Below are 25531 nucleotides of genomic sequence, written 5' to 3'. Positions count from 1 at the left end.
CATGATAATAATTCCGTTGCTTCTTTTTATAGTCTTATCACCCAAACATGCATCCATAAATGCTGTAATTTAGTTTTGCTGTTTTTTTTTTTAACTCTACTATATAAATCCAGTATATACTCTTTTGGGTCTGGATTTTTTTCACTGAACATTATGTTTGTGACATTCACTCATATCAGTGCATTTTTAATGGATACACAGTATTCCCTTGTATATTATAGTTTATTTATTCACTCTACTGTTGATAGATTTTTGGGTGGTTTCTGGTTTGGGGATGTTATAAATAATACTGCTGTAAGCATGCATGTGAACATATATGTACATTTTTGTCTGGTACATCCTTAGAAGACAAACTGCTGGGTTATCAGCCACAGTTTACATTCCTACCAAAAGTGTAGAAGCATTCCCACTGCTCCATATCCTCACCAACACTTGGTACAAGCAATTATTTTAATTTTAGCCACTCTGGGATGTGCACTGTACCATTTTATCGTGGTTTTAAAATACATTTCCCTGGGCTTCCCCGGTGGCGCAGTGGTTAAGAATCCGCCTGCCAACGCAGGGGACACGGGTTCAAGCCTTGGTCCGGGAAGATCCCACATGCCACGGAGCAACTAAGCCCGTGCGCCACAATTACTGAGCCTGTGCTCTAGAGCCCGTGAGCCACAACTACTGAGCCCGCGTGCCACAACTACAGAAGCCTGCGCGCCTAGAGCCCATGCTCCACAACAAGAGAAGCCACCTCAATGAGAAGCCTGCGCACCGCAACGAAGAGTAGCCCCTGCTCGCCGCAACTAGAGAAAGCCCGCGCGCAGCAACAAAAACCCAACGCAGCCAATAAATAAATAAATATAAATAAATAAATAAAATACATTTCCCTGATTACTAATGAGGCTATGCACCACTGCATATGTTCATTGGCCATTTGGACAATCTCTAGTCTAATGTGTCTGCTTAAGTTTCTTGCCCATTTTTCCTAATTTTCCTATGGATTTGTAAGAGTTCTTTAGATCTTCCAGGTAAGAGTCTTACGTCAGATATGTGTGGCTTGACTTTCACCCTCCTAATGATGGTTTCTGATGACCGGAAGTTTTAAATTTAAATGTAGTCCAATTTATTGATCTTTTCCATTATGTTAGTGCTTTTGGCTCTGTTAATGTCTTTCCTCATCTACTGAAGTCAAGTAGGTATTTCTAGATGCCTCCCTATTTTACTTTCACATTTAGAGCTACAAGCGACATAGAATTGATTTTTAGTATGCTATGAGGAAGGGGTCAATATGGATAGTCAACTGTCCCAGCACTACTGATTGAAAAGTAGGTCTTTTCACCACTGCCATCTTTAAATCAAATGTTCCTATATTCTTGGTTCTATTCGGGCTATCTACTCGAATCTTTGGTCTATTTGTCTATCCTAAGCAAATAGCACACTGTCTTACTGTTGTTGTAGCTTTACAGTGAGTCTCAATATCCTGTAGAGCAAGTCTTCCCACTTTGTTAACTAATCTTCTTCAGGTGTCCTGGTTATCATGATACCTTATATTCCTATATAAATTTTACAATTATCTTGTCAAGTTCTATGAAAACATTTATTCAGGCAGTTACTGCATTGAAAGTTAGACCAATCTGGGGAGAAGTGACATCTTAATTATTAATTCTAATAATTCATCTGTAATTTTGAGGGGACTTGTATGTACACAATCACATCAACTGTCAAAACTGATTATACAGAAAGGATCTTCAGATAGTTGGCAAAGTGTTTGAGACTGAATAAGTGATAAGTACATTGAAAATAAAGCACTGTAGTTACTTATGTATGCTAAGGAAAACAAATGGTCATTCTGGAAAAGAAAAATAATCATGATAAACTATGTAATAGTACTTACATGCCATGATTCTGTAACAATAAATACTGATCTAACCAACACTTCCACATAATTATATAATTACACTTGGATGAAGGGATGGGAAGGGTGTGTGTGTTAATGATGAGAGGTAAATCGTAATCTCCGTGTGCAATTCACAATGCTCTAGTGAAACATGAAGTAGCAGTAAAAGCATGTTATTTAGGAATACGGAGGTAAACTGCAGAACTGCTTTACCAAATTCACTCTTCCAAAAAAATAGACATAATTCCTATATATCCTACTTCTCAGATACTTAAGTGCACATACTGAATTTCTATCGTTGTAATAAGCATAATTTATGACAGTAATTATGTCAAAAACTTTCATACCACTTACGAGAAATTATAAATAATTATTCTACTCCAACTCAACTGATGTAAAGTTTGGATATTCAGATTTAGGCAGATTGTGGGGGAAGGAAAAACAGGGAAATGGGTTGACATTTTGCATCTAATTATAAAAATTGACAATATCTACGTATTTGCTAGAATTTACACTCATTCAGTTCACCTATACCAAACGATAGCATCTCTGTTATGTAAACAGCAGAAACCTCAAAGATTAGATATGCTGGTTTTAAACATAGTACATGCTTTTAAATCAGATAAAAACAAATAATCTTAGAATCATCTTTTAAAAAACTCTATGTACCTCAAATTATTACTAAAAATTTTTAAGAAGTAATTTTTAACATAAATGTGAATTAGTTTTTATTTATATAAAGAAAACAACATTTTATAAACAAGTATTTTAACATCATTACATAATAGTGTTTACACTAGAATAAGAAGCTATTTTTTAGAAAGGTTTGATACTTAAAGAAAAGTAATAAATTCTTACCTTAATGCACGACTAAGTTTCTCATAGTTCATTGTAGGTTTATTTTTACGTTGTCCCCATTTTTGTGCAACCAGTTCGGGCTGATTTAGCTTAAATTCTCCTTCATCACCAACCCAAGAAATGCAGTCTCGAGCATCCTTGTCAGTAAGTAGTTCTAGCAAAAACTGCCACAGTTGGATTTGGCCGTTGTTTCCTAAAAATTGACAAGAATGACAAACATTGACCACAATGCTATGGATTAACAGAGGGCAAAAGACAACACACAGGTCTTCTAGTGCATACCTCAGCCACACTAAAAACACAAATTTTTTTTTACAAATGCTAAGTATCGCCAGAGAAACAGTCCATATTCACATTTTCATACTGTGAAATAAAACGAAATATACATAATTCGACAAATTTTATAAATATCAGATGATAATGCAAAAATACCTGTTCTGTTCCCAGGTGAACTTCTATCTTCTCCTGAAATCCTTGGAGCTCTTTGTACTTTAGCTGCCTTTGCACTACTATTTATAGCTTTAATGGCTGTTGGTGTAGCAGACTGCACTGATGCTGGAATAATTTGCACAGCTGCAAAGCAAGACAAGGGAAAAAATTTTTTTTCTCCTTCCAATACAAACAGTGAAAAAAATTACTGAAAGAAATAAAACGCAATTAGTTTAACTAACGCCCCTCTAATTACCTCAGCACAAGTTCAGAGGATAAGGTATAATGTCGGTATTACAGTTTGTGAATCTTAACATGGCGAATAAAGTTGGTCTCCTTATTTTGGAAAAAGTTATTGATGTGATAAATCTAGTGATACATTAAAGTTATTTAAAAAATCTATTTTTTAAAATATTTGTTCATAAAAAATGGTTTATCAAATTTTGGAGAATGTGGACAAATGAGAATTCACGTTCCACTGCTGATAAGAGTACAAACATACCCTCTTTGAGAAAAACTTTGGTCTTACCTAGTAAGGTTGAAAGGGTAGAAACCCCAGGATATTACAACCAGAGAATCTCACATGCATTCTTACAATATTCATTCAATGATGTTCACAAAGTTTTAAAAATAATATATAGCAGTGAAAATAAAATTGAACTACGTGTATCAACATGGGTCTCATAAATGTTAAACAAAAAAGCAAGTTACAAAAGGATATGCACAGTATATCACCATTTTTCCCCAAAAGTTTAGACATGTATACAACAATGCCCTAAAGTGTTTATGGTTATGTAAGTTGGTAAAAAGATAAAATATGCATAGAATAATAAACATCAAGTTCAGGACAGTCATTTAAAATGGGATCTATAACAGGTAAACCTGATTATATTATAAAGTTTTATCTCTTATGGTATATACAGATGTTGGTTATACTTTATTATTTCTTTGTATAACTAAAATACTTCATACGAAATTTAAAAATTAGTTTTTCTTTTTACTACCTTGCAGTACTAAATAAAGAAAACATTTCTTAGTGATAAATGGGCCACATATTATGGGCACATGAATACTCACGTTGATCAATTGTAACTATTTCATTCATCTGTTGTTCTTGGCTTGCCAATACATCTGAAGAACACACATAAAAATTTTTTGTTTTCACTTAAATCAGAAATGCAAACTCCAATCCAGTAAAATTCAGTAAAAAAAAAAAAAAAAAAAACCAACTCCACAACTAAAACAAAAACCAAGCAAACAAAAAAGCAAAACATCAAACAATTGAAACTTATTGGCATAATAACCTAAAAAAATCCTTGATAATCATTTTACAGGGAAAAGATATTTTTATGAGAAGTAGCAGAAGGAAAGTTCCAAATTCTTTTCATGTTCGGAAAAGTTATTCAGAGAACCAGGGTTTTCTAAATGTAAATACCTATTCTAAATCTATTTATCTATGTTTTATGTAAAATAGGAAATCTTCAATAACAGATCAAAGATGAGAATATACATCAGAATGAAATTATTTAGATACACTTTCTTCATCAAAAAGGTTCTTTCTCTTCAAGATGATCTGAGAGAGCGTCATAATTTACTTTTCTAACATCCATTTTTTAATAAAATGGCTTTAACTTTAGAATGCTTCTTCTTAAAGACAGCCAAATTTTCAGTGGAATTGTAGCCGTCCTCAGTGTCACAACTGAACTAAATAATTTAACATGTCTACAAATACAGCTCTCAACATGAGTTACAGTGTAAAAGGTCCTAGTAAACCTTTGGAGAACCATTCATTACTCATCTGTTGCTATTCCCTACTTAAATGCTATTCTTTACCTCACAGACAAGAGTTACACTTCCCAGTCTATATTCCTTCAGCCTATTTAGTGCCCGTCATAGACTGGATGCTTCTCTCTTGAACTGAAATTGCACCTACCAGCAGTCATCTGTGTACTGAGTGAGTCCTGGGGCCTGGGCTCCCAACACAGTTCTACTTAGGATGCCACGCCAGGATCCAACTAAAGACACAGAGCTGGAGAGGACTGGGAAACTAAAAAGAGATCTGAATCCTACCTATCAGATGGGAGCTTTCTTTGGGGGTCCTGAGTTTGGGAGTTTAAACAATTACATGGAACTAGCCTCAGATCTGGGTTCTGATCTTAGCACTCACTTACTGGCTGTGTGACTATGGTAAATTATTCAACCAACTTCACCACTGATTTCTTCATGTTGAAATGAGATACCCCCACCTACCACTTTATGAGGTGCTTGTAAGGATTATAGGAAAATATTTTTAAGAAGCACAATGCCTGAAACATAGTTAACTTTTCAGTAAATTGAAGACACTATTCTTTTATCCACATTCCTAGTTCTGAGCATTCTCCCCAAGAACCACTGCCCCTCTTGAAGAAAAATGCATGCTTTATATTTGTGGTATATTTTCCCTCACATTTTATAAAAGTAACTTGAAAAGGCAAAGTGCTATTGGAATGAAATTGTTCCATTCGTGACTGTAAATGAACACAGTGCCCTAGACCAAAAAGAGGCGAAAGAGAGTCACCACCACACAGCACAGGCATTACTGATCTGTAAGATCAGCTTCTCAGCCCTGATTTTCAGAGTGGAGTTGGTTTGTTTCCTGGGGAACTCTCAAGATAACAAGGCAGAACACAGAAAGAGAGGGGCTTTGGAAAGGCTAGTCCAAGACCACACAGGCACTCTAATTATCATATTCCTCTATAGCCCTCAAATCCTGGTCATGCATGAAGGAAGCAGAGCCCTAAGGGACAAAGCTCTGAGCGTACGGAGCCATTTTATGAAGAAACTTTGGACCCTTAAAGGTATAAGGCAATTCTTTTTTCTAAAGAAGACCCTCAGCAAACTGAGAGTTTTTTGCCTTTGGTGACAGAAGACATATTCACATGAAGAAGGACATCATAGAGCTGGTACTACTGGAACGTTTCCTAATTATCTTCCCCATGTATTGTAGGACTTCGGTGAATTTCACCAGAAGGGAAGCTGCAGGAAGCTGGTGGCTTGGGTGGGAAAACTAACACAAATATGTAAAGATGGAGCGCTATCTGTTCAGTACTGCGTCTCCTTGGTAGATCATTGAGGAAGACATAATAAATGCTGGGTTAATAAATGCCTTTCAGAAATATGCTGTAGACTTCACTCTACAGGAGGGGCCAGAGAACTAGACCCAAAGGAGCCTGTTCTGAGAGGTAAGGCTTGTGAATTATAGAAAGTCTGCCAGAAATAGCCTTACACATCACCCTATCCATTCCCAGATTCTGAGAATTAGATTCCCAAACCAGATGGGATTTCCTCACCAGGCAAAGAACCACGGCCAGATAAGCAAGGAATTCCCTAAGATACTCATCTAGGCTCTGGGGCTTTGTTACTTTTGAAAACAAAACAATTCCAGAGCAGATCTCTTCTGAAGAAGACCCATTCTACTACTGACTGCAAGGAGATGGAAAGATACACAAGATTTCTCTGCCCCCTGTACTAGGAAAAGTCTCCGAATGAGCTTTAACATTTGAGATGCACTGGGAGAACCAGAGAGAAACAACCAAAAAGTGCTGACCCGGGAGACAGAGCGAAAACCATGAATTTGAGAAAAACTAAACTGTATTCTAAACACTGTCCTTGTTCTATTCTCGAGAGTCCCTACAAGAAAATGTTTCTGTAAACATAACTTACATGTTAAAAACCTGAAACAATTCAGAATTTACCTTACTCAGCTGAAAAGCTCTGCAGAGAAGAAAACCTGTGAAGCCAAGGATAAACTTTCAACCAGAACATTCAACTTATCTAATAGGAACTGAAACTGGAAATAAACCCTGTAAATATAATGAATGTAATAAGTCTTTTAAATATTTTTTTCCTCCTAATATTTAAGAGAACCAACACAAGAGAGATACTACCAATAAAAACAATGAAGGAAAGCCTCTTTACAGAGCTCATTTCTTATTCAACAGCAGATGAAAACCCTAAACATTAAATGACTGTGAAAAATCCCTCTACCAGATCTGTCCCCTTACTGGGTACACAGTAGGATGAAATGCTACCAGTTACATTTTCATCCATAACCATTACAAAACAAAGTCAGAGTGTCCTATTCACAAATTCTGAAAACTATATGGATTTGGCTAGCATTCCTGATTTATTTAACAGCGTCAGGGAATGGGTTACTGCTAAGATATTTTAACAGTCACTGAAATATAAGATGGATTAAAATTCAAGCAAAATAATTTACATCTATTTGAGCGCTTTTTGTTGGACAGCCATAATCATAATAATAATGTCTGTCAAGCAACATGGTAACACTATAACCAGTGGCTTCCAATTCAAGATGGTGGGTTGCATACTTACACTTCCCCTTTCTCCCTTAAGATCCCATTCAATTAAAAGACATTTTAAAAGATTTAATCCCAATAATGAAGGGAATGAGAGGGAAGCCATCTGTGAACAAATAATCTTAAATTTCTAGAAGATGAGCATAAAGGACAGAAGTGACTGATGAAACAGAAGTCAACAACTAGAATATGTGAACAGAGCTAAATGCAGGGCATAGAATTTTACTTCAGAACTTGGATTCTAGAGTTAGTCTGCCTGGGTTTGGATCCTGGCTCTGCCTCGCCCTAGGTTCTATAACCTTGTAGGGGCTCTCTAAGCCTCAGATTCCTATCTATCTGAAAAGATAAGGAAAGTAATGATCTGTGGCATTAGTACAAGATCAAATGAGATAATACATATAGAACTCTCAGCACAGCCTTACACAATTAATAAATGTTAATTATTATTGCTATTATCAATGAACAATTTAGATGAAAACAAAGTTATAAAGAAATAAAACTAAACTTAAGCTACAATGCAAATAGACAATAATTTCAATTTTATACATTTTCGAAGAAGTTCCAGATGACTCCAGAGAATTTCTCCCCGAGGAACCCGCTGAAAAAAATCTTCTTGGTTGAGACTACAGAGTTCTCTTCCGGAAATATTCAGCGTAGTGAGGTCTATATCGGTCATGCTGAATTCCTTCATTACCCAAACAACCCAATGCAGGACTTGGTCTGTGGACCACTGTATGGGATCTAAAGAGAAAAATATTAGCATTGGCCTAGTTGCATCTTAGATATTATATAAATTTACAGTTAATTTGTCAACACACACACACACACACACACAAACACGCAGATAAAATCCAGACAGGTTGTTATTTTTCAAGTAAGTGAAGTAAATAAACTCATTATATGAAATAAAAAAGATTCTTATGCTCTATTTTCTCCTTAGCTCCTTTTTTTTAATTAATTAATTAATTAATTAACTAATTAATTTATTTATTTATTTTTGGCTGTGTTGGGTCTTCGTTTCTGCACGAGAGCTTTCTCTAGTTGCGGCAAGTGGGGGCCACTCTTCTTCATCGCGGTGCATGGGCCTCTCACCGTCGCGGCCTCTCTTGATGCGGAGCACAGGCTCCAGACGCGCAGGCTCAGCAGTTGTGGCTCACAGGCCTAGATGCTCCGCGGCATGTGGGATCTTCCCAGACCAGGGCTCAAACCCGTGTCCCCTGCATTGGCAGGCGGATTCTCAACCACTGCGCCACCAGGGAAGCCCTCCTTAGCTCCTTTTCAATTTCTTAATCTAAATTTCTGATGGATTCATTTATTTCTCCATCAGTTAGTCTGGAATTTTCCCAAGAAAAACAAAATGCAAAACTGCTCTCCAGTGGGCCAAATGGAAGAATAAAATACATGATTACCTTGTAGGAAATGGAGTAAATTAAACAAGTTTTTAAAAATTATTTTGTAGTAGTGTATGATTTGATGCACTGAAAAAAAAAACTATGAGGGGTTTCTGGGGAGACGTATTCTCCAAAATATGAACGTAATCTTTCCTCACTTTTACTTCTTCTTCTTTTTTTTTTTTTTTTTTTTACTTTTACTTCTTGTAAAAAGCTAGTAGCTCCTGCACTTACCCTTATGGTGGCACTTACCCTTATGGTGGCACTTACAATACAACACGTTAATTGCATGTCTACTCAGCTGTGTCCCCCTATAAAACCTTGAGGTCTTAAATATAAGGACTGTGTCTTGTAAACCACTGAATCTTCAGAGCTTACCACGGCGCTTTGTGCGTACATTTGTTAAATCTATAAAAGGTGAATCCAATCCAAATAGTTTCATTTTCTTCATCATTTTTTACTATTGAATGAATTCACAAATAAAAAAGATGGCCAACATGTGTAAATAGTTCATGATTGTATCCCTGGCACGTAACGGAATTTCTACCCACAGAATTTTAATAAATACTAGCTGAATTAATTTTGGTATAGGTATTTCTGCACGGAGAAGGTAATCTATCCAAATGGTATTGATTATATGTCCCCAAGATGCATGCTATTCAATAAGAAAATAAGTGAGGAAAAATAACACTTAGGTACTTATCAAGAGCCAATTTACAGTAAAAATGAATCAAACATAATACAGGATTGAAAGCCACAGAATTGATTTTTTATTTGATTTTTTTCACAAAGAAGTTAAGGAAGGAAGATTCTAAGAAGATGGCAGCAAAGTTTTAAAATTTCTCTGACTGCACACATAAAACAAAACAAAACCCACCACTAAAAGCAACTAGAGAGCAAAACCAAAAATCCATGGACATCTACAATTAAACCAGGTGACATGATATCCCTATGGAACCCAAAATACATGCAGGTGAAGACAATGCAGTAACAGTCACAAGACCTGTATGGTATCAGCATCTGTGCAGGAGAAAGCAGAGGGAAGCAAAGGAACATCTCACTCTCCATCCTGAGCATGCAAAAAACTGAACACAGCCAGGAAGCATTCTTTGAAAGCACAGTTTTGCCCAACCCAATAGCAGAGGAATACAAAGGTCCATGGTCAGCTTTAAAGGGGATGGAGCAGTGAAGTACCTGTGAAATTTTCAAACTAAGCCAAGGATCACTTCCAGAAGAGAAGACCACAATAAGGAGAAACTGGTGGGAGTGGAACTGAAATTGAGTAGTATCGAAACTCGAAGGAAAGGGAAAGGGAAAGAGGAGGTCCAGATAAAAGTGAAGTCAAGGAACAGACAGGAACTGAGAAAGCAAGAGGCTCTATTTTTTAATACTACTCAAAAACAACAAACAGAAGTTCTGGAAAGTTAGAAAAGCTATCCTGAAACACACTTCAAAGTTCAAGTAAGCACATTTTATGTAAACATGAACAAAAAAGTATCAAGATCAAAAAGTTAGGGGAAAATAGTTAGTCCGCCTTGTTTTCTTAAATAATATCAGGTCTTCTAGTTTAACATAACTAATTGCCATGCATGTTCTCCCTGCCTCTTTTCTCTAAGTCCTTAGTAAAATGACAGTAAAGAAACTTCTGAAAGATGTAAACTCACAGGAACATGAGTGGGAAATGACAGAAATGAAAGCATCTCCCCACCACGTAGGCACCAGGAACACTTTAGACCAGTCTACAAACCGAAGAGTGAGACCCTCTCCACCCACTCCACTCCCCTTTCCACTTCCAGAATGCAACATTCACACACACACATCAACCCTAAATCCTCACCCCAACCTTCTACTCCTGACAGGTGTTTGGCCAATTTTCCAGAGAAGTTGGGAGACCCAGGAAAAAGATCTATACATGCTGACACTTGAAAATCTTTTAATAAAATGACCAACACCCCATTTTACCAGCATAGTGAACAAACCCCTTCCAGACTTCAAACTAACTAGCTTTAAAGTTATTCACTCTTAAATATGAACAGATGGTAAAAAATAATCAGACATTTGAGAGACTAAAAGGAAACCACTAGACGACCAAAAATAAACAGAAAAACAGAACCCAGAGGAAGCAGAAATAATGCAATAACAAACTGCAAACAACAAAAAAATAATAATAAACCCCCACTTCACTGTAATCAACATAGAGAGGAGAGAAAACATGATATCTGTAATATAAGATCAGAATGCTATGGAAAGGGAACAACCAAAATAAATAGCCCTTGTAAATTGAAAATAAAAATCAGGTTGCAATATAAAGACAAGAAAGGGACTTCCTTGGTGGCGCAGTGGTTAAGAATCCTCCTGCCAATGCAGGGGACATGGGTTCGAGCCCTGGTCCAGGAAGATCCCACATGCTGCAGAGCAACTAAACCCATGTGCCACAATTACTGAGCCCGCGAGCCACAACTACTGAGCCTGTGTGACACAACTAATTGAAGCCCACGCGCCTAGAGCCTGTGCTCCGCCAACAAGAGAAGCCACTGCAATGAGCAGCCTGTGCACCGCAACGAAGAGTGGCCCCCACTCGCCACAACTAGAGAAAAGCCCACGCGCAGCAACGAAGACCCAACGCAGCCATAAATAAATAAATAAATAATATATAATTTAAAAAAAAAAAAAAGACAAGAAAATTTGGCAGAAAGTAGTACAAATAGATATGAAGATGAAAACTAAGGAAGAAAAAAGATGTAGATGATCAACCCAGGAGATTCGATAGGAGTTCTAGAAAAAGAACAGAGAAACACAGAAGGTTATTATCAAAATAATAATGAAGGAAAACTCCCCAGCACTGAAGGCTGAAATTGTCTAGATCAGCACTGTCCAACATAATGCAGGCCACAATGTAACTTTAAAATTTTCTAATGGCTACATTAAAAAGGTAAAGAGGGCTTCCCTGGTGGTACAGTGGTTGAGAATCTGCCTGCCAATGCAGGGGACATGGGTTCGAGCCCTGGTCTGGGAAGATCCCACATGCCGTGGAGCAACTGGGCCCGTGAGCCAAAACTACTGAGCCTGCGCGTCCAGAGCCTGTGCTCTGCAACAAGAGAGGCCGCGATAGTGAGAGGCCCGCGCACCGCGATGAAGAGTGGCCCCCGCTCGCCGCAACTAGAGAAAGCTCTCACACAGAAACGAAGACCCAACACAGCCAAAAATTAATTAATTAATTAATTAATTTTAAAAAAAAGGTAAAGAAACAGATGAAATTCGTTTTGATAATAATTTCACTTAATACATCCGAATGTTTTCATTTCAACATGTAATCTAGGTAAAAAATTTATAAGATTTTTACATTCATTTCCTTTTGTACTGGGTGTTTTACTCTTACAGCGTATCTCAATTCAAACCAGGCATATTTCAAGTGCTCACATGGGACTGGTGACTACGGCCCTGGGCAGCACAGGGCCAGACTGAGATGCTACACAAAAAACCTGAAATTGACAGCAAATGAAAAGATCCACACTGCCACTAGACTTGGTCTTAACAGCTTTCTTATTCTTTGAGGAATGGCTTAGGTCTCATCCTTCAAACTGGACTCTTTTATCTTGTTATGCTCCAGTGAATAACTCCTATCCTTGCTTCTTTAATCTTTCCTTCTCCCACTAGTTCCACACCATTTGTCTACAGATACACTCAGGTCACCACCAACTATTGAGCCTTCAATATTATTTATTTATTCCCCCAGCATTCTTCCCACCTGCCCCCCCCCCCAAATTAATACTCAATTTTCTCCATTTCTACAATGTTTATTTAGTTCTTATAATTCAGCTTTGTCGCTCCAACTCAGCAGCTGCTTTTATCTAAATCTACCAATGAGCCTCTAATGACCAAATGTAATAGATATTACTCAGTCAGAATTCTTTGACTTTCTCAGCAGTGTTGAGACTTGTGACCATCTAAAACTCTTTCCCAATTTCATCGGCACTATATACAGTTCTTATTTTCCTTCTATCTGTTAAGCTTTCCATGTCTCCCCCCCCTTCCTGTTCCTCAACCCTAAATGTTGACAAGGTCCAGCATTATGTTCTCTTCCATTTTATCTCTCTCCGTCAGAGACTGCATCTACTTGTAGGACTTTAACATAAATTCAACGTGACTGAGTCCCAGATAACATCTTTATCTCCAGTCCAAATTTTGTGCACCTGAAACTACTTTCTGGTGACCTCCAGTTGAATTTGTACTATTACTTGAAAATCAAGTACAATCAACACTTTCCCTTGAAAAATCTTTCCAATACCAGACTTTCCTACCTTCCCCACTAAGGTTTAGAAGGCATGGACTATCTTTCCTGTGCACTACTGAAAGCCCAGAATTTAACATGGTGCCTGGCTCAGGAAATATGTAATGAAGATGTAACCAATTCTTATATTATTATTGCCTAGTCACCCAAGCTTGAGAAGTTAGATCAATACTTGAATCTCCCCTCTCTACCCTCACACAATCCATCAATCAGTTGCTCAGTCCCATCACTATTTTGATTCATCTCCTGCTTTCTGCTCCCACAGAAATCACCTGGTCTAGGCTAACCTAAGGATTATCACCTAGTCACACCCAAACTACCTGCTCCAACTTATGCCATATACCACTGCCACATTCATTTTCAACTGTCACTTCCATCAATCAAAAACAGTTCTACAGGGCTTCCCTGGAGGCGCAGTGGTTGAGAATCCGCCTGCCAATGCAGGGGACACGGGTTCGAGCCCTGGTCTGGGAAGATCCCACATGCCGTGGAGCAACTGGGCCCGTGAGCCACAATTACTGAGGCCGCGCGTCTGGAGCCTGTGCTCCGCAGCAAGGGAGGCCGCGATAGTGAGAGGCCCGCGCACCACGATGAAGAGTGGCCCCCGCCTGCCACAACTAGAGAAAGCCCTCACACAGAAGCAAAGACCCAACACAGTCAAAAATAAATATAAATAAATTAATTTTAAAAAATGTACTTTAAAAACAGTTCTACAATGCTACAGAATAACTCCTTACCCACTGCACCGTCTCACTACTCACACATACTCCCACTTCTCAGCTTTGCACAAACATTTCCTGTCGGCAATGTCTAGCAGTTTCCTCGTCTATAAGAAACTCTTTCCCAATTTTCCCCCAGACCACTATGATCCTTTTGAGATTCTAATAGTATGTTTCTTTATACCAGTTATTGACAGCTTAAAAACATGTTACCTTTATAGCAATTATCTTTTTTCATTTATATTCTCCCTCTTCAACTACATTGTGAATGCCCTAAGGGCAGATTTTTTTCTTTGTATCTTTGTATTCCCAGCACCATCATATGTTACAGTCCAAAAAAAAAGAAAACAAAAACAAAGAAAATCAATATATTTCCTAAAATTTCTATATTTAAGATAGATAATTTACTCACCCTACTGTCTTCCACGTCAAGCTTAATTCTTATTATTCTACCTAACATAATTATTATGTATTTTATTACCATAGGGTATCCCAAGACGTTCTTGCTCTTTCCTGTAACCTTCCAGAGCAGCAGCCCATCTGGTCACTTGTTCCGAGGTTTCATCTGAAATGGTTGTAATGTGTTTCGTGCCATCGAGCGTTATCACTTGAGCTTCCTCGACAAGATGTGCTTCCGCTTCCGCGTGGTGGGCATCTGGATCAATAACTACTTCAACTGTTTCCGCAGGTTTAACAATTTCCAGGATGTTTAGCTTTGGTTCAATTCCTTACCAGTGATTAAAAAAAAAAAAAAGTATATCTAAGTGAAAACACGCAAGTCTCTAACAAATTAAAATTTAGTTTAGCTTATATGTTCTCAAATGGTAGAGCAAGGCTCCATTTTAAATATTTTTAGCATTATGTCTAGAGAACTTCAACAGATTTCTATTAAATGATAAACACAACAACAATTCAACAGAACTTTGATAGATTAGATAACAGTATTGTACCAATATTAATTTCCTCATTTTGATAACTGAACTGCGGTCATGCAAAAGAATTTCTTGTTTTCGGAAAACACACTAACGTATTTAGAGATAGGAAGGAATAATGTCTACATCTCATTCTTAACCAGGTCAAAAAAATAATGTGGGGATGAGGGAGAGAGAGACTAAAGCAAACGTAGTAAAAGTTAATATTTGGGGAATCTAGGTGAAGGATATCCAGGAATTCTTTTACTATACTTGCAACTCTTCTATAAGTTTAAAATAATTTTAAGAATAATACCACCACCACCATGCATATATACACACACGCATGCACGCAAGCACACACACACCCCACCTACAAACATTAGGAAAAAAAAGTACCAATATGGAATAGAAAATTAAAACTACACTATGGAGAGTATAAATGAGTAGCTACTTATCCTGATAAGTTGAAAAAATTAAAATTATTTACTGACTCCTTTTCTTTTTAGAAGACAAAGTACATGTATTAAAAATGAACAGACACTAAGTTTGTTACATTAAATTCACATCATTAAATTCTGATTTTCATTTTCAATTGAATGAAGAAAAACCCAAATACTTAAGATATTCAAAATAGGATAAACTAGCCCTTTATGAAATAATCTCAGATACTTATGTTAAAATAACAGCTCTAAAAAACTATCATACTACTTAACAGCTACTGTTTGCTCACCGATTCGGTTACAATCTATATCAAAATTTAATCAAAGTATACTTGAAAGAAAAAACAAAACTCAATTTCAATATTCTGAAGTTCAATCAGGAAAATCATTATTACAAGAAAATATACAGCTATCACTCATCAGGTGGTGTAAGTAGAAGTCAGTTTTTTCAAATATACATGAGGAAAAAAATTATAATTTTTGAAGATTTTTCCTAAAAATTATCCCCTAATCCTCCATTCAAATTGCATCAAGTCAACTCTTCTTTAACACACCTGTACTGAGAGGTCACTAAACTTTTAAAGATAAAAACAAAGATTGATTTTCTTTCCTATTCCCAACAATAGTAAATCCTGGGGAAATTAAGGATCATAAGTAGGTAATTACCATTTTCATAATGTGAAGAAAACTTTGGTTTGGGAAACATAATTGTGAGCAATACAGTATGTTCAGAGATGAAAATTAGTCTAAAACTCCGGTTAGAAATCCCAAAAAGCCACATTTAAAAAAACTAAAATTCAACCCACCAAAAATGGTTTCTTAATTTTCTAACTTGTGTATTTACACAGATCAGTAAAATACTGTGATGGATATGGCTGACTGGGTCACATCACATCCTTCGCAAATTCCTCTCTCTGTGCTAAATTGTAGAGACTATACATTTCCTTGCAGCTAGGGTTGCAGATGTGATTTAGGTTCTAGAATCACTGCCATGAGCGTTCTATTTGGAGATGAGTTAAGACGGGACAAGCAAGCACACAGCATCCATTTTTCGGCTAATGTGAATCACTGAAAAGGCAGCATGGTTCCAAGCCGATAGCTATAGTTGTGGCTTTCAGATGTGGCATTTTCCAGATCCCGGCAGAGCAGCAGCTTCCTTGGCAGTCCAGTTCTACAGCGTGGCTGAGGCATTCTTAGAAAGTCAACTAGAACCTGTTCTTTCAGCCCTCCCTGTGATCCTGTTATTTACTACCCTGTAATATACCCTTTCCCAATTAAAGTAGGTAGAATGTGTTACACTATCTGCTTCATCCTGACAGATAAAACAATTAAATCAAAAGCATGAATATTTGGCTATAACATCACATTAATTTAGACAACCATCTAAAACTTATAAAATTGAGTTCCCATATTATAAAAACATGAGCTAAACTTTTAAATAACAACATTAAAAGTAACTTACCTTGGTAAGAAATTACCTGTACACTAAGCTGTACAGTTCCGTCTGTCTTTACTCCTTGGTCAAATAAACTTCGTTCTGGATCCAGCTAAACACAGATAAAATGATTTAGATTATTTTAGCTCAGTCATCTTGTTTAATATAAATGGATGTGCCAAACAGAACTTAATTACTGAGGCATACTAATTAAATTATAAGAACACGTTTAATTATTCAAGTTGTCCTATCATTTAATTCTTTGCCAAAACTGAAAATAACTTAACCACTGTGGTAGCAATTAAGAACACAAACGACAGGATTTATTGTAAGTGGTGGTTTTCTCTAGCTCTGGAGTCTAGTTTAGAATTTTAAATAATGCCAAAAGGCAACTATTTTTTCCGTAAAAGTATTTAAAGTAGAAGATAATGCTATTTATCTGCCATGAATAAGCAAGGGTGTTTTATTAGTGGGGACAATTTATATAAATTTATTTACATAATTCTTGCCATATCTCCCTTGTAACCAATGATACACATTTAAGATCAGGGTTAACTCTAAATTTCTGATCATAAAGTTAATGAAGTTAAAGGACTTATAACCTTACTACTTGACCTAGCTATGAATATCTTTAATCATAATTCTGTATCCTTTCAGTATCTTTCAGTATCAGTGCTTTTGAATACATTTCACACAAATGGCAAAAAGTAATTCTGACTTCTAGACATTTTGTCACCCATTTAAAAACAGGCTTCTGTTGTAATTATTTTGAATAATGTGTATCTCTGTGTGTCTGCATATCATACAGCTGGAGGTACAAAGCTCCTCCCACTGTCATTCCCAAGAATTCAGCCAATACTGTAGTCATGCTACAAACATATTTTCTAATATTAAAAACATGATACACATAAAGCCTAAAATCTTAAGTGACTATGCATCTAACTTAAACAGAGACAAGACAAACTTTGTAACCCTACATTCGGACAGGTCAAACGTGGCAGCTTCACTCCTTAATACAACAGTCTCTGCCTGACATTTTGTTAAAAATTCTCCTCACAGCAAGATTTCTCCCCTCTCCAGTAGACACTGGTATTATCTACTAGAAGCTAAAGCCTGTGTAACTCTGAAGAGGGCTCTCAGGTACTGGACACTCTAGCTAGTGCAGTTAAGAGCTGGCACAAGGACAAAACTCAAGCATGATATTTGATCTCAGGTCATATTCCTTAGAGAAGTGCAACTCAACTGTTGTTCATCAGCTCTGAAGTCAGCACTCATCCGAAAATACAAAAGCATTACCACAAGCAGCAAGCATTCTGACTCCAACTGTATATTTGCATTAACTGACATGGGAACAGAAGTTACTATCCTCAGATCCTTTTTGAGGAGAAGAAGGGGGAGGGGTACAGGAAGAAATGCAAAATGCCCTAGATGCAAGGCCAGCTCTGAATTCTATGATACTATAAATTATGCATATTTCCATTTATTCTACCAATATGTATTGAGATCCTATGATAGGTTGGGTACTTTGCAGGTGTTACTTTCGTTTTGGTTAGGTCAGGTATTATAAGAGCAGCAACAAATATCAGAGCTAAAAAACAAGTAAGAGATTGAGTCCAGATTCCCCTTAATTTTACATATGAGAAAAAAACAGGTCAAGTCCAGTGACAATGAATTATTCAGTAAAAACTTTATTAAAAAGCCAGTCTCAAACAAGTGAAGAGTTTTAGAGTCACACAGGCCTGGGTTCACATTCCAATGCATCCCTTTGTAGCTATGCATTGGGCAAATCATTTACTTGCTTTAAATCTCAGTTGCTACATCTGCAGAATATGATTAAGAATATCCTGACTTCAAACACTGATGTGAAGAATAAATAAGATAATTTAGAAATGTTTTGCAAATATTTTTTCATTCAATCTAAATTGCCCATATAGCTCTAGTTCACCATTTTTTAATGGCTGCCTTGAATTCCAATCTATAGAATTTATCTAATTTCCTATTTTTGGATCATTTGAGATATTTTCAGTTTCTGCACAACCATGCAATATACACCTTTGCTCACCGAGGTGAGCATTTCTTTAAGAACAATTCCTTGAGGAGAAACTGCTAGATATTTCACATTCAACATTAACAAACACTAATGCCAAGTTACCTCCCAAAAAGATTATATTAATTTACCCTCTCACTGTTGAGAGACGTGAAACCTTAAATCCTAAAATTATAATAATATTAGAGCCACCTATATTCTCTTTAGAAGAACAACTTCCCTCCTCCCCCAACATTTATTAGACTTGCTGGAAAAAAAAAAGTATGGTTTAAAGGGCAACTAAAATTCACAAATTTCATTAAAATTTCAACTTATTCTACATCAAAATCTGATTTAAAAATAGACATATGATGATTTGAATTTTTAAAAATCTAAGGCAAAAGTTCTATAATATATGGAATAGCTATATTATAAGGCAGGGAAGGGGAGGAGTAAAGAAGAAAACAAACCAAACAATCCAAAAGATGACATAATACATTAGTATAAAATAGTCTTAAAAAACAGAATAAACCTCTAGTACTTATTCATATGTTCAAGGAAGGTCTGGAGAAACTATTTGAGCAATCCTATCTAGGCAACTACCTTTGATACATATTGTAAAAATACTCCTTTTCTTGAAAGAATACCATAAAACATGACTATAAATATGTTGCAAACACAATGTGTTATTATAATACTACCACAGGTAAAATCCTATTGCAGTAATTTCCAAGAAATATACATATATATTGGTATTTAAATCCTTATCCAAAATTTACTGCTGGAGCAAATAAAGATGGAAGGGAATGTAAACTCATTTGGTCAAATTATCTCTAAAAGATGAGGAAACTGATGCACAAAGAAGTTAAAAGTTAGTTAGAAACAGGGTGGGAGGACACACTTCTTCAGCTTCCAAGGTCAATGTGCTTCTCACTACTCTACGTTTTATGCTCTGATTAAAATGTATTTAAACTTCTCTGTTTATATTTGTCAAAGTAAAAAAAGAATGTTTGATTTATTACTCAATCTTTTAAAAATAATTTTAAGTGGAGGAAATTTTGCTGAAAGAATTCTTTTTACTTCTAAATGCTTACATTTTATAATAATATAGGTCAAATGGAGAAAAAGGCTACAGCTAGAGAGAAAAGGCCAACAACAACAACAAAACATTTCTAACGCAGACATAAATGCTGAAATACAAATCTCAAAAAAGAAAAAAATAATACCTGGATATCTTGCAGGCAAATTTCATGAGCATCCAAAGAACACTGCAGTCTTGGTTCTAGTAGTTTCTTTAAATTGCCTATTGGTTCATTGATGTCTATGGCCTGGCTTACACATTCAGCTGGAGTGTAGGTTTGTTCAACAATGCTAAAGAATATAATGTTCAAGGATCCAGTGTTAAAGAATATAATGGTTAACAATTACATTCTTACCCTGGATATTAATGCAATGATATGGTGAAAACAAAATTCAACACCAAAACACATTTCTGGCCTTTGAAACTCCTTTCTGCACAGACACCTTTCACAGCGGCAGGCTCATCGCCAGCTAGTGCTGCCAAGCTTAATACTGAATCACATCGCACAGAGAAATGCTAGCTTGAAATTTAAGGCACCTTTGCAAATACACCTCATTATATACATACATATGTATGCATGTGTGTATACACATACAAATATTGCGTATACAATATTTAAGGGGAAAAGTTTGCATTTATATTATATTTCCAAGTTATTTTGAAGAATTTTAGGCTCAGAAAGGAATATAAAAAGCCTCTTCAAAACTTGTATGCATGGACATATATACACTGCCAAATGTAAAATAGATAGCTGGTGGGAAGCAGCCACATAGCACAGGGAGATCAGCTCGGTGCTTTGTGACCACCTAGAGGGGTGGGATAGGGAGGGTGGGAGGGAGGGAGATGCAAGAGGGAAGAGATATGGGAACATATGTGTATGTATAACTGATTCACTTTGTTATAAAGCAGAAACTAACACACCATTGTAAAGCAATTATACTCCAATGAAGATGTTAAAAAAAAAAACAAACTTGTATGCCATCTCTACTAGTCAATTTTTCTTCTCAAGATAAATACAATAATATAAATTATAAGACATGAAAATATAAGTTATCAAAAATATTTTCCATTTAATCTAATCTGAAAACTACTGGTTATAATCAGTCTAGATCCACCTTAAAAAATTATAATTTTCCTTTAAAACTCTCTAAGGGCTCTTTTGCATTGTTATTTCATACTTTGAATGCTACAAAGTTCCTTTAGGGTAAAATCTGTGGTAAGTAATTCTACGTATCTTTTGTGAATCCTTATTTGAGGCCAAACAGAAAATAGGCACCAATTAGTATTTGCTGAATTGATAAACCTAGAATTCAATCAAGTTTCATGACATGTTTAATTTATATATGGTTTAAATTCATTTGCAGTTGTCAAAAAGTTATGTATTTAAAAATTTGTCAAGTTCCATTTTCACATAAATTCCAAGTATAATGCAACATACACATGATATTCACTGAATGTATTCAGCCTAAATTCCTAAACCTTTTAAAATTTATAAAAGAGAACAGTCATGACTGAAAAAACCAAGATTATTTTAAAATAATAGTAAACATATTCTTATTATTACTATTTGTTAAGGTAAAATAATTGGGTCTTTTGGCTAAGTGAGTATTTTTACTAATTCTTCAGCTATAGCAGAGTGGGCTATATTTTTCTTTTTTTCATAACAATAATCTTTAAAAGAGTCAAATGTCACTTTAACACAGATTTTTAAAGACCTATTTTACATGAGCTCAACATTTAAAACATTTTTTAATATTCTGTTGCCACCATTTAAACCTTGGGAGATCCATATAAAAAATCTGATTACCAATTTCCCTTGAGAAAGTGTGGATGATCTCATATCACTGGACCTAAATTTCTGCATAGCAATCTGCTACAACTAGACAGCTAGCTATAACTGCTCCCTTTACATAGCTACTCCCCAGGTCAACAGTAACTATCAACCACAGTAACTACCAATCTCTTACATGAGACATCAGCAAAGGTTTTCTGTAAGGGGTCAAACAGTAAAAACTTCAGACTTCGTGGACCATTTGTATGTATGTATATATAAAAATAAATACGTGCATGTCAGTCTCCAAGACAGCCCAAATGATTCTTACCTCCTAATATTCACACCTTTTTATAGTTCCCTCCCGAATTGTACCAAGGTTGGACTGTGTGACCAAAGGACTAAGGACTAAGAGTGATATATGTACTGCTTCTTAGATTAGGTTATTTAAAAATAAGACACCGTGGCGAAGGCTCTCTCTCAGACCATCTGCTTTAGGGAAAGCCAGCCGCCACGTCATGAGCAGCCCTGCACGGAAAGAAGCCCATGTGGTGAGGAAGCGAATGGTCCTGTCACCAGTCTTATGAGTGATCTCAGAAACAGATATGCCAGCCTCAGTCAGCTCTTCAGATGACTGTAGCCCAGACGAACAGCTTCACTGCAAGTTCACAAAGTACCCTGAGCCAGAGCCATCCAGCTAAACTGTCCCCAGGTTCCGGACTCTGAGAAGCTCTGTGCGATAATAACAGTTGGGTGCTTTAAGCTGCAAAGTTCTGGGGTAATGTGCTACATAAATAAATAAGTAAATGTATGTATGTACGTATACACACACAACCTAAACATTTATATGTGCATATGTATGAAAATTAAGAAAGGCATGTAGCCTATTGTTTCTTCTGCTGGAGAAAATAGCATAATCGAACATGTTGAAAAGCTCCATTAAAAGTTTAAGGTCTCCCAGGCAGTCATGTCAAGGTATTTTAGACCTTTTCTGTCAGGAAAATGTTTCTGTGCCAGGGCATGGTGGGAGAGGACAGGACGGAGGACACTAAACTGGGGTTTGTCTTTTGAGCTAGAGCCAAACGTCTCCTCTGAGCAGGAGGTGGCATAAGTAACCGTGGCCTCAGGGCAGAAAAAATGAGGGAGTTGCCAATTAACTGGCATGAAATCTCAATTATGCAAGACGAATAAGTTGTAGAAATCCATTGCACAACATTGTGCCTACAGTTGACAATACTGTATTGTACACTTAAAAATTTACTGAGGGTAGATCTTGTGTTAAATGTTCTTACCACAATACAATTTTTAAAAAATTTAAGGTCTTTAACCTCAGCTGCACTCTCAACACTCAGCATCCTACTCAACTTTAGTGATCTTCTCCATTCCCATCATAGTTGTTCTAAACCTTCGTTACTCTATGTAAGTTTTCTACTACCCTTTAGGTCCTTTTACTTTCAGCATATTATCTCATCTCCTGCTTTACAGAGTAAAGTAGGACTATTAGCCATTACCCTCCTCAACCTTCTTGACTCCCAAATCCCTATTTTTTACCCATATTCTCTCCTTGGATTCTGAACTCAATACCACTGCCCTCCTTCCTTAATGGAGTAAGTAATATTCTATTACTATTCCAAAAACTAACACCTTTCACTTTTCTGTATGCTTAGTACTGTGATGGCTCATACGGCTGTATGTTTCCTCAAATACAAGGTAGTCTCTACAAGGGCAAGTTACAGTCTCATTTATTCATGTACTCCAGACAGCTGTTATTTGTTGAATTAGTTCAGGGTGTGGATTAAACTCTTACTGAAATAAAAGTAATCAGCACTGACAAAAGGAAAAAGAATCAAACAGTGCCTGAGGGGGAAAAACCATCACAATCAATTGCTTGATCATTATCAGCTATGCTTATTACTATCTTTAGTTTAAAACTATCTTTTCCTCCCAGCTACAAAACCAACAAACCCAGTAAGTCTGAGGGAAAAGGCAATACATGATCCCCCAAAATGCTGAGGTCAGTTGAAAAAAAAAAAAAGGCCCCCAAAAGAACTTGGCTTGATTCTTAATTTTAATTAGGCATGTTGATAATATAAAAAGTGGTAAATTCAAAAAATACCAACCTTTCTTCTGTGCACTCTGGTTTCTCTGTTCCATCAATCTCAATTTCTATCAGCTCCTCTGCTTCTCTTTTCGTCATGATTGAAGTATTTCAAAAGCTGACCCTACAAAACTTAAAATGTAAGACATTCTGAAATTATCTGCATAAGCAGACACGGTATACAAGAAGTAAAGACCCAATTCAAATAAAAGCAGAGGATAAGCAGAAGAGGAGGAAGTAATCTTCACATATAAAAGAAAATCCACAAGTGATATTTATAAACTAGTTTTTGTTTAAATGGTGTTTATTAGCCTGACATGACATCATTATCATTCCCTTGGATTTACTGGGATGTTTTCAGCCCAATCTCAGTCAATAAATTAATTCAGGTTACTTCAAAATTAAGTGAAGGCATGTCAACTATGTTACGGCAATTCAGTCTTAATAACAGATTCAAACCTGCAGCTTAAAAATCAACATGGAAATTCCCTGGCGGTCCAGTGGTTTGGACTCTGCGCGTCCACTGCAGAGGGCATGGGTTCCATCCCGGGTCAGGGAGCTAAGATCCCTCATGCCGCATGGTGTGGCCAAAAAAAAAAACAACATGGAGATGAACAATTTACAATCGTTCAGCTAAAAGCTGTACCTTATTAGCAGAGTTTATTGCAAACCATTATACTGACAGAATAATATAAATTAAAAGTTAATCCCAGCTTTGTGTTACAAATTACATTTCTTATAAATTCCAGTACAATATTCTCAAACAGCAAAATAAAGTAACAAAATCATTATAGGTATGTGCATTATTGCCCTGATTACACACTAGAATTTTTTTTTTAATTTTTTATTTATTTATTTGGCTGCGTTGGGTCTTTGTTGCTGAGCGCCGGCTTTCTCTAGTTGCAGGGAGCGGGGGCGACTCTTCGTTGCCGTGTGCCGGCTTCTCATCATGGTGGCTTCTCTTGTTGTGGAGCACGGTCTCTAGGCACGCAGGCTTCAGTAGTTGTGGCACGTGGGCTCAGTAGTTGTGGCTTGAAGGCTCTAGAGCACAGGCTCAGTAGTTGTGGCACACGGGCTTAGTTGCTCCGCGGCATGTGGGATCTTCCTGGACCAGGGATCGAGGATCGCTGTGTCCCCTGCACTGGCAGGCGGATTCTTAACCACTACGCCACCAGGGAAGTCCCAACACTAGAATTTTTTATGATTGTTTTTCAGATGTGGTTTTATACATTTTAAACAAACCATTACTTCAGTTTTTAATTCTCTCGTGTAAAATTATTACCTGCTACATTAAACTTCCACTGATTTTTGTACCATTGATACATTATGTGCCATTTTGTACCATTTGTACTCCTGATACTAAAACATTATAATTTAAAATATGCTAAGTAATGCATAAAATAGCTGCATATATTGGTATTTCTTTATGGCCATTTCCAAGGTGTTAATGTTGTAAGTTTCAGGCCGTTAGGACCTCACTTGTAGGTCAGTGAATTTGTCTCTGGACTCGATATATACTCTCAGTCCAGAATAGAGTTTTCTAAGTTTACTACTACGTCTAAAAAAGTACTTCTAAGTGCCTTCGACTCTTTGACTTACAAGGAATGGTCCTCTAAATCTGGTACTTTAATGTTTACAAAGGAGTCCATGCTCCCACTTTAAAGATCTGACAAAATGAAGAATTCAAATATTCATTCCTATTAATAATAGCCATTATTTACTGAGTATCAGGCACCACATTCAAGTGCTTTACACAGAACAATCTTATTCTGAGTCCACCCTCATAGGAAAACTATCCAGAGATGAGTGAGGCTGAACTGCCTGTGGCTCCA

At 36.6% G+C, this 25531-nt stretch overlaps 1 protein-coding gene across 7 annotated transcripts in view; it reads right to left on the bottom strand.

Moving 5' to 3' along the window:
• Positions 1-25531, bottom strand: part of GABPA (GA binding protein transcription factor subunit alpha) — a 36261-nt gene that overhangs the window by 4516 nt on the left and 6214 nt on the right. For 4 of the 7 annotated variants that reach the window (XM_036850020.1, XM_036850017.1, XM_036850018.1 and 1 more), the window contains exons 2-9: positions 23722-23831; positions 19976-20120; positions 16751-16835; positions 14416-14661; positions 8080-8274; positions 4253-4306; positions 3179-3319; positions 2747-2939 (exon numbers count right to left, since the gene is read on the bottom strand). In XM_036850020.1, coding sequence (XP_036705915.1) covers positions 2747-2939; positions 3179-3319; positions 4253-4306; positions 8080-8274; positions 14416-14661; positions 16751-16835; positions 19976-20120; positions 23722-23798 — 1136 coding nt within the window. In that variant the 5' untranslated portion in view covers positions 23799-23831. Of the gene's footprint in view, positions 1-2746; positions 2940-3178; positions 3320-4252; positions 4307-8079; positions 8275-14415; positions 14662-16750; positions 16836-19975; positions 20121-23721; positions 23832-24158; positions 24176-25531 lie in introns of those variants that run through there. The other 3 variants (XM_036850021.1, XM_036850019.1, XM_036850023.1) reach the window with 2 other exon arrangements.

This window comes from Balaenoptera musculus, chromosome 4 (assembly GCF_009873245.2).
Source record: "Balaenoptera musculus isolate JJ_BM4_2016_0621 chromosome 4, mBalMus1.pri.v3, whole genome shotgun sequence".
Classification (NCBI taxonomy): domain Eukaryota; kingdom Metazoa; phylum Chordata; class Mammalia; order Artiodactyla; family Balaenopteridae; genus Balaenoptera; species Balaenoptera musculus.
This window is presented reverse-complemented; position numbering and strand designations above follow the sequence as displayed.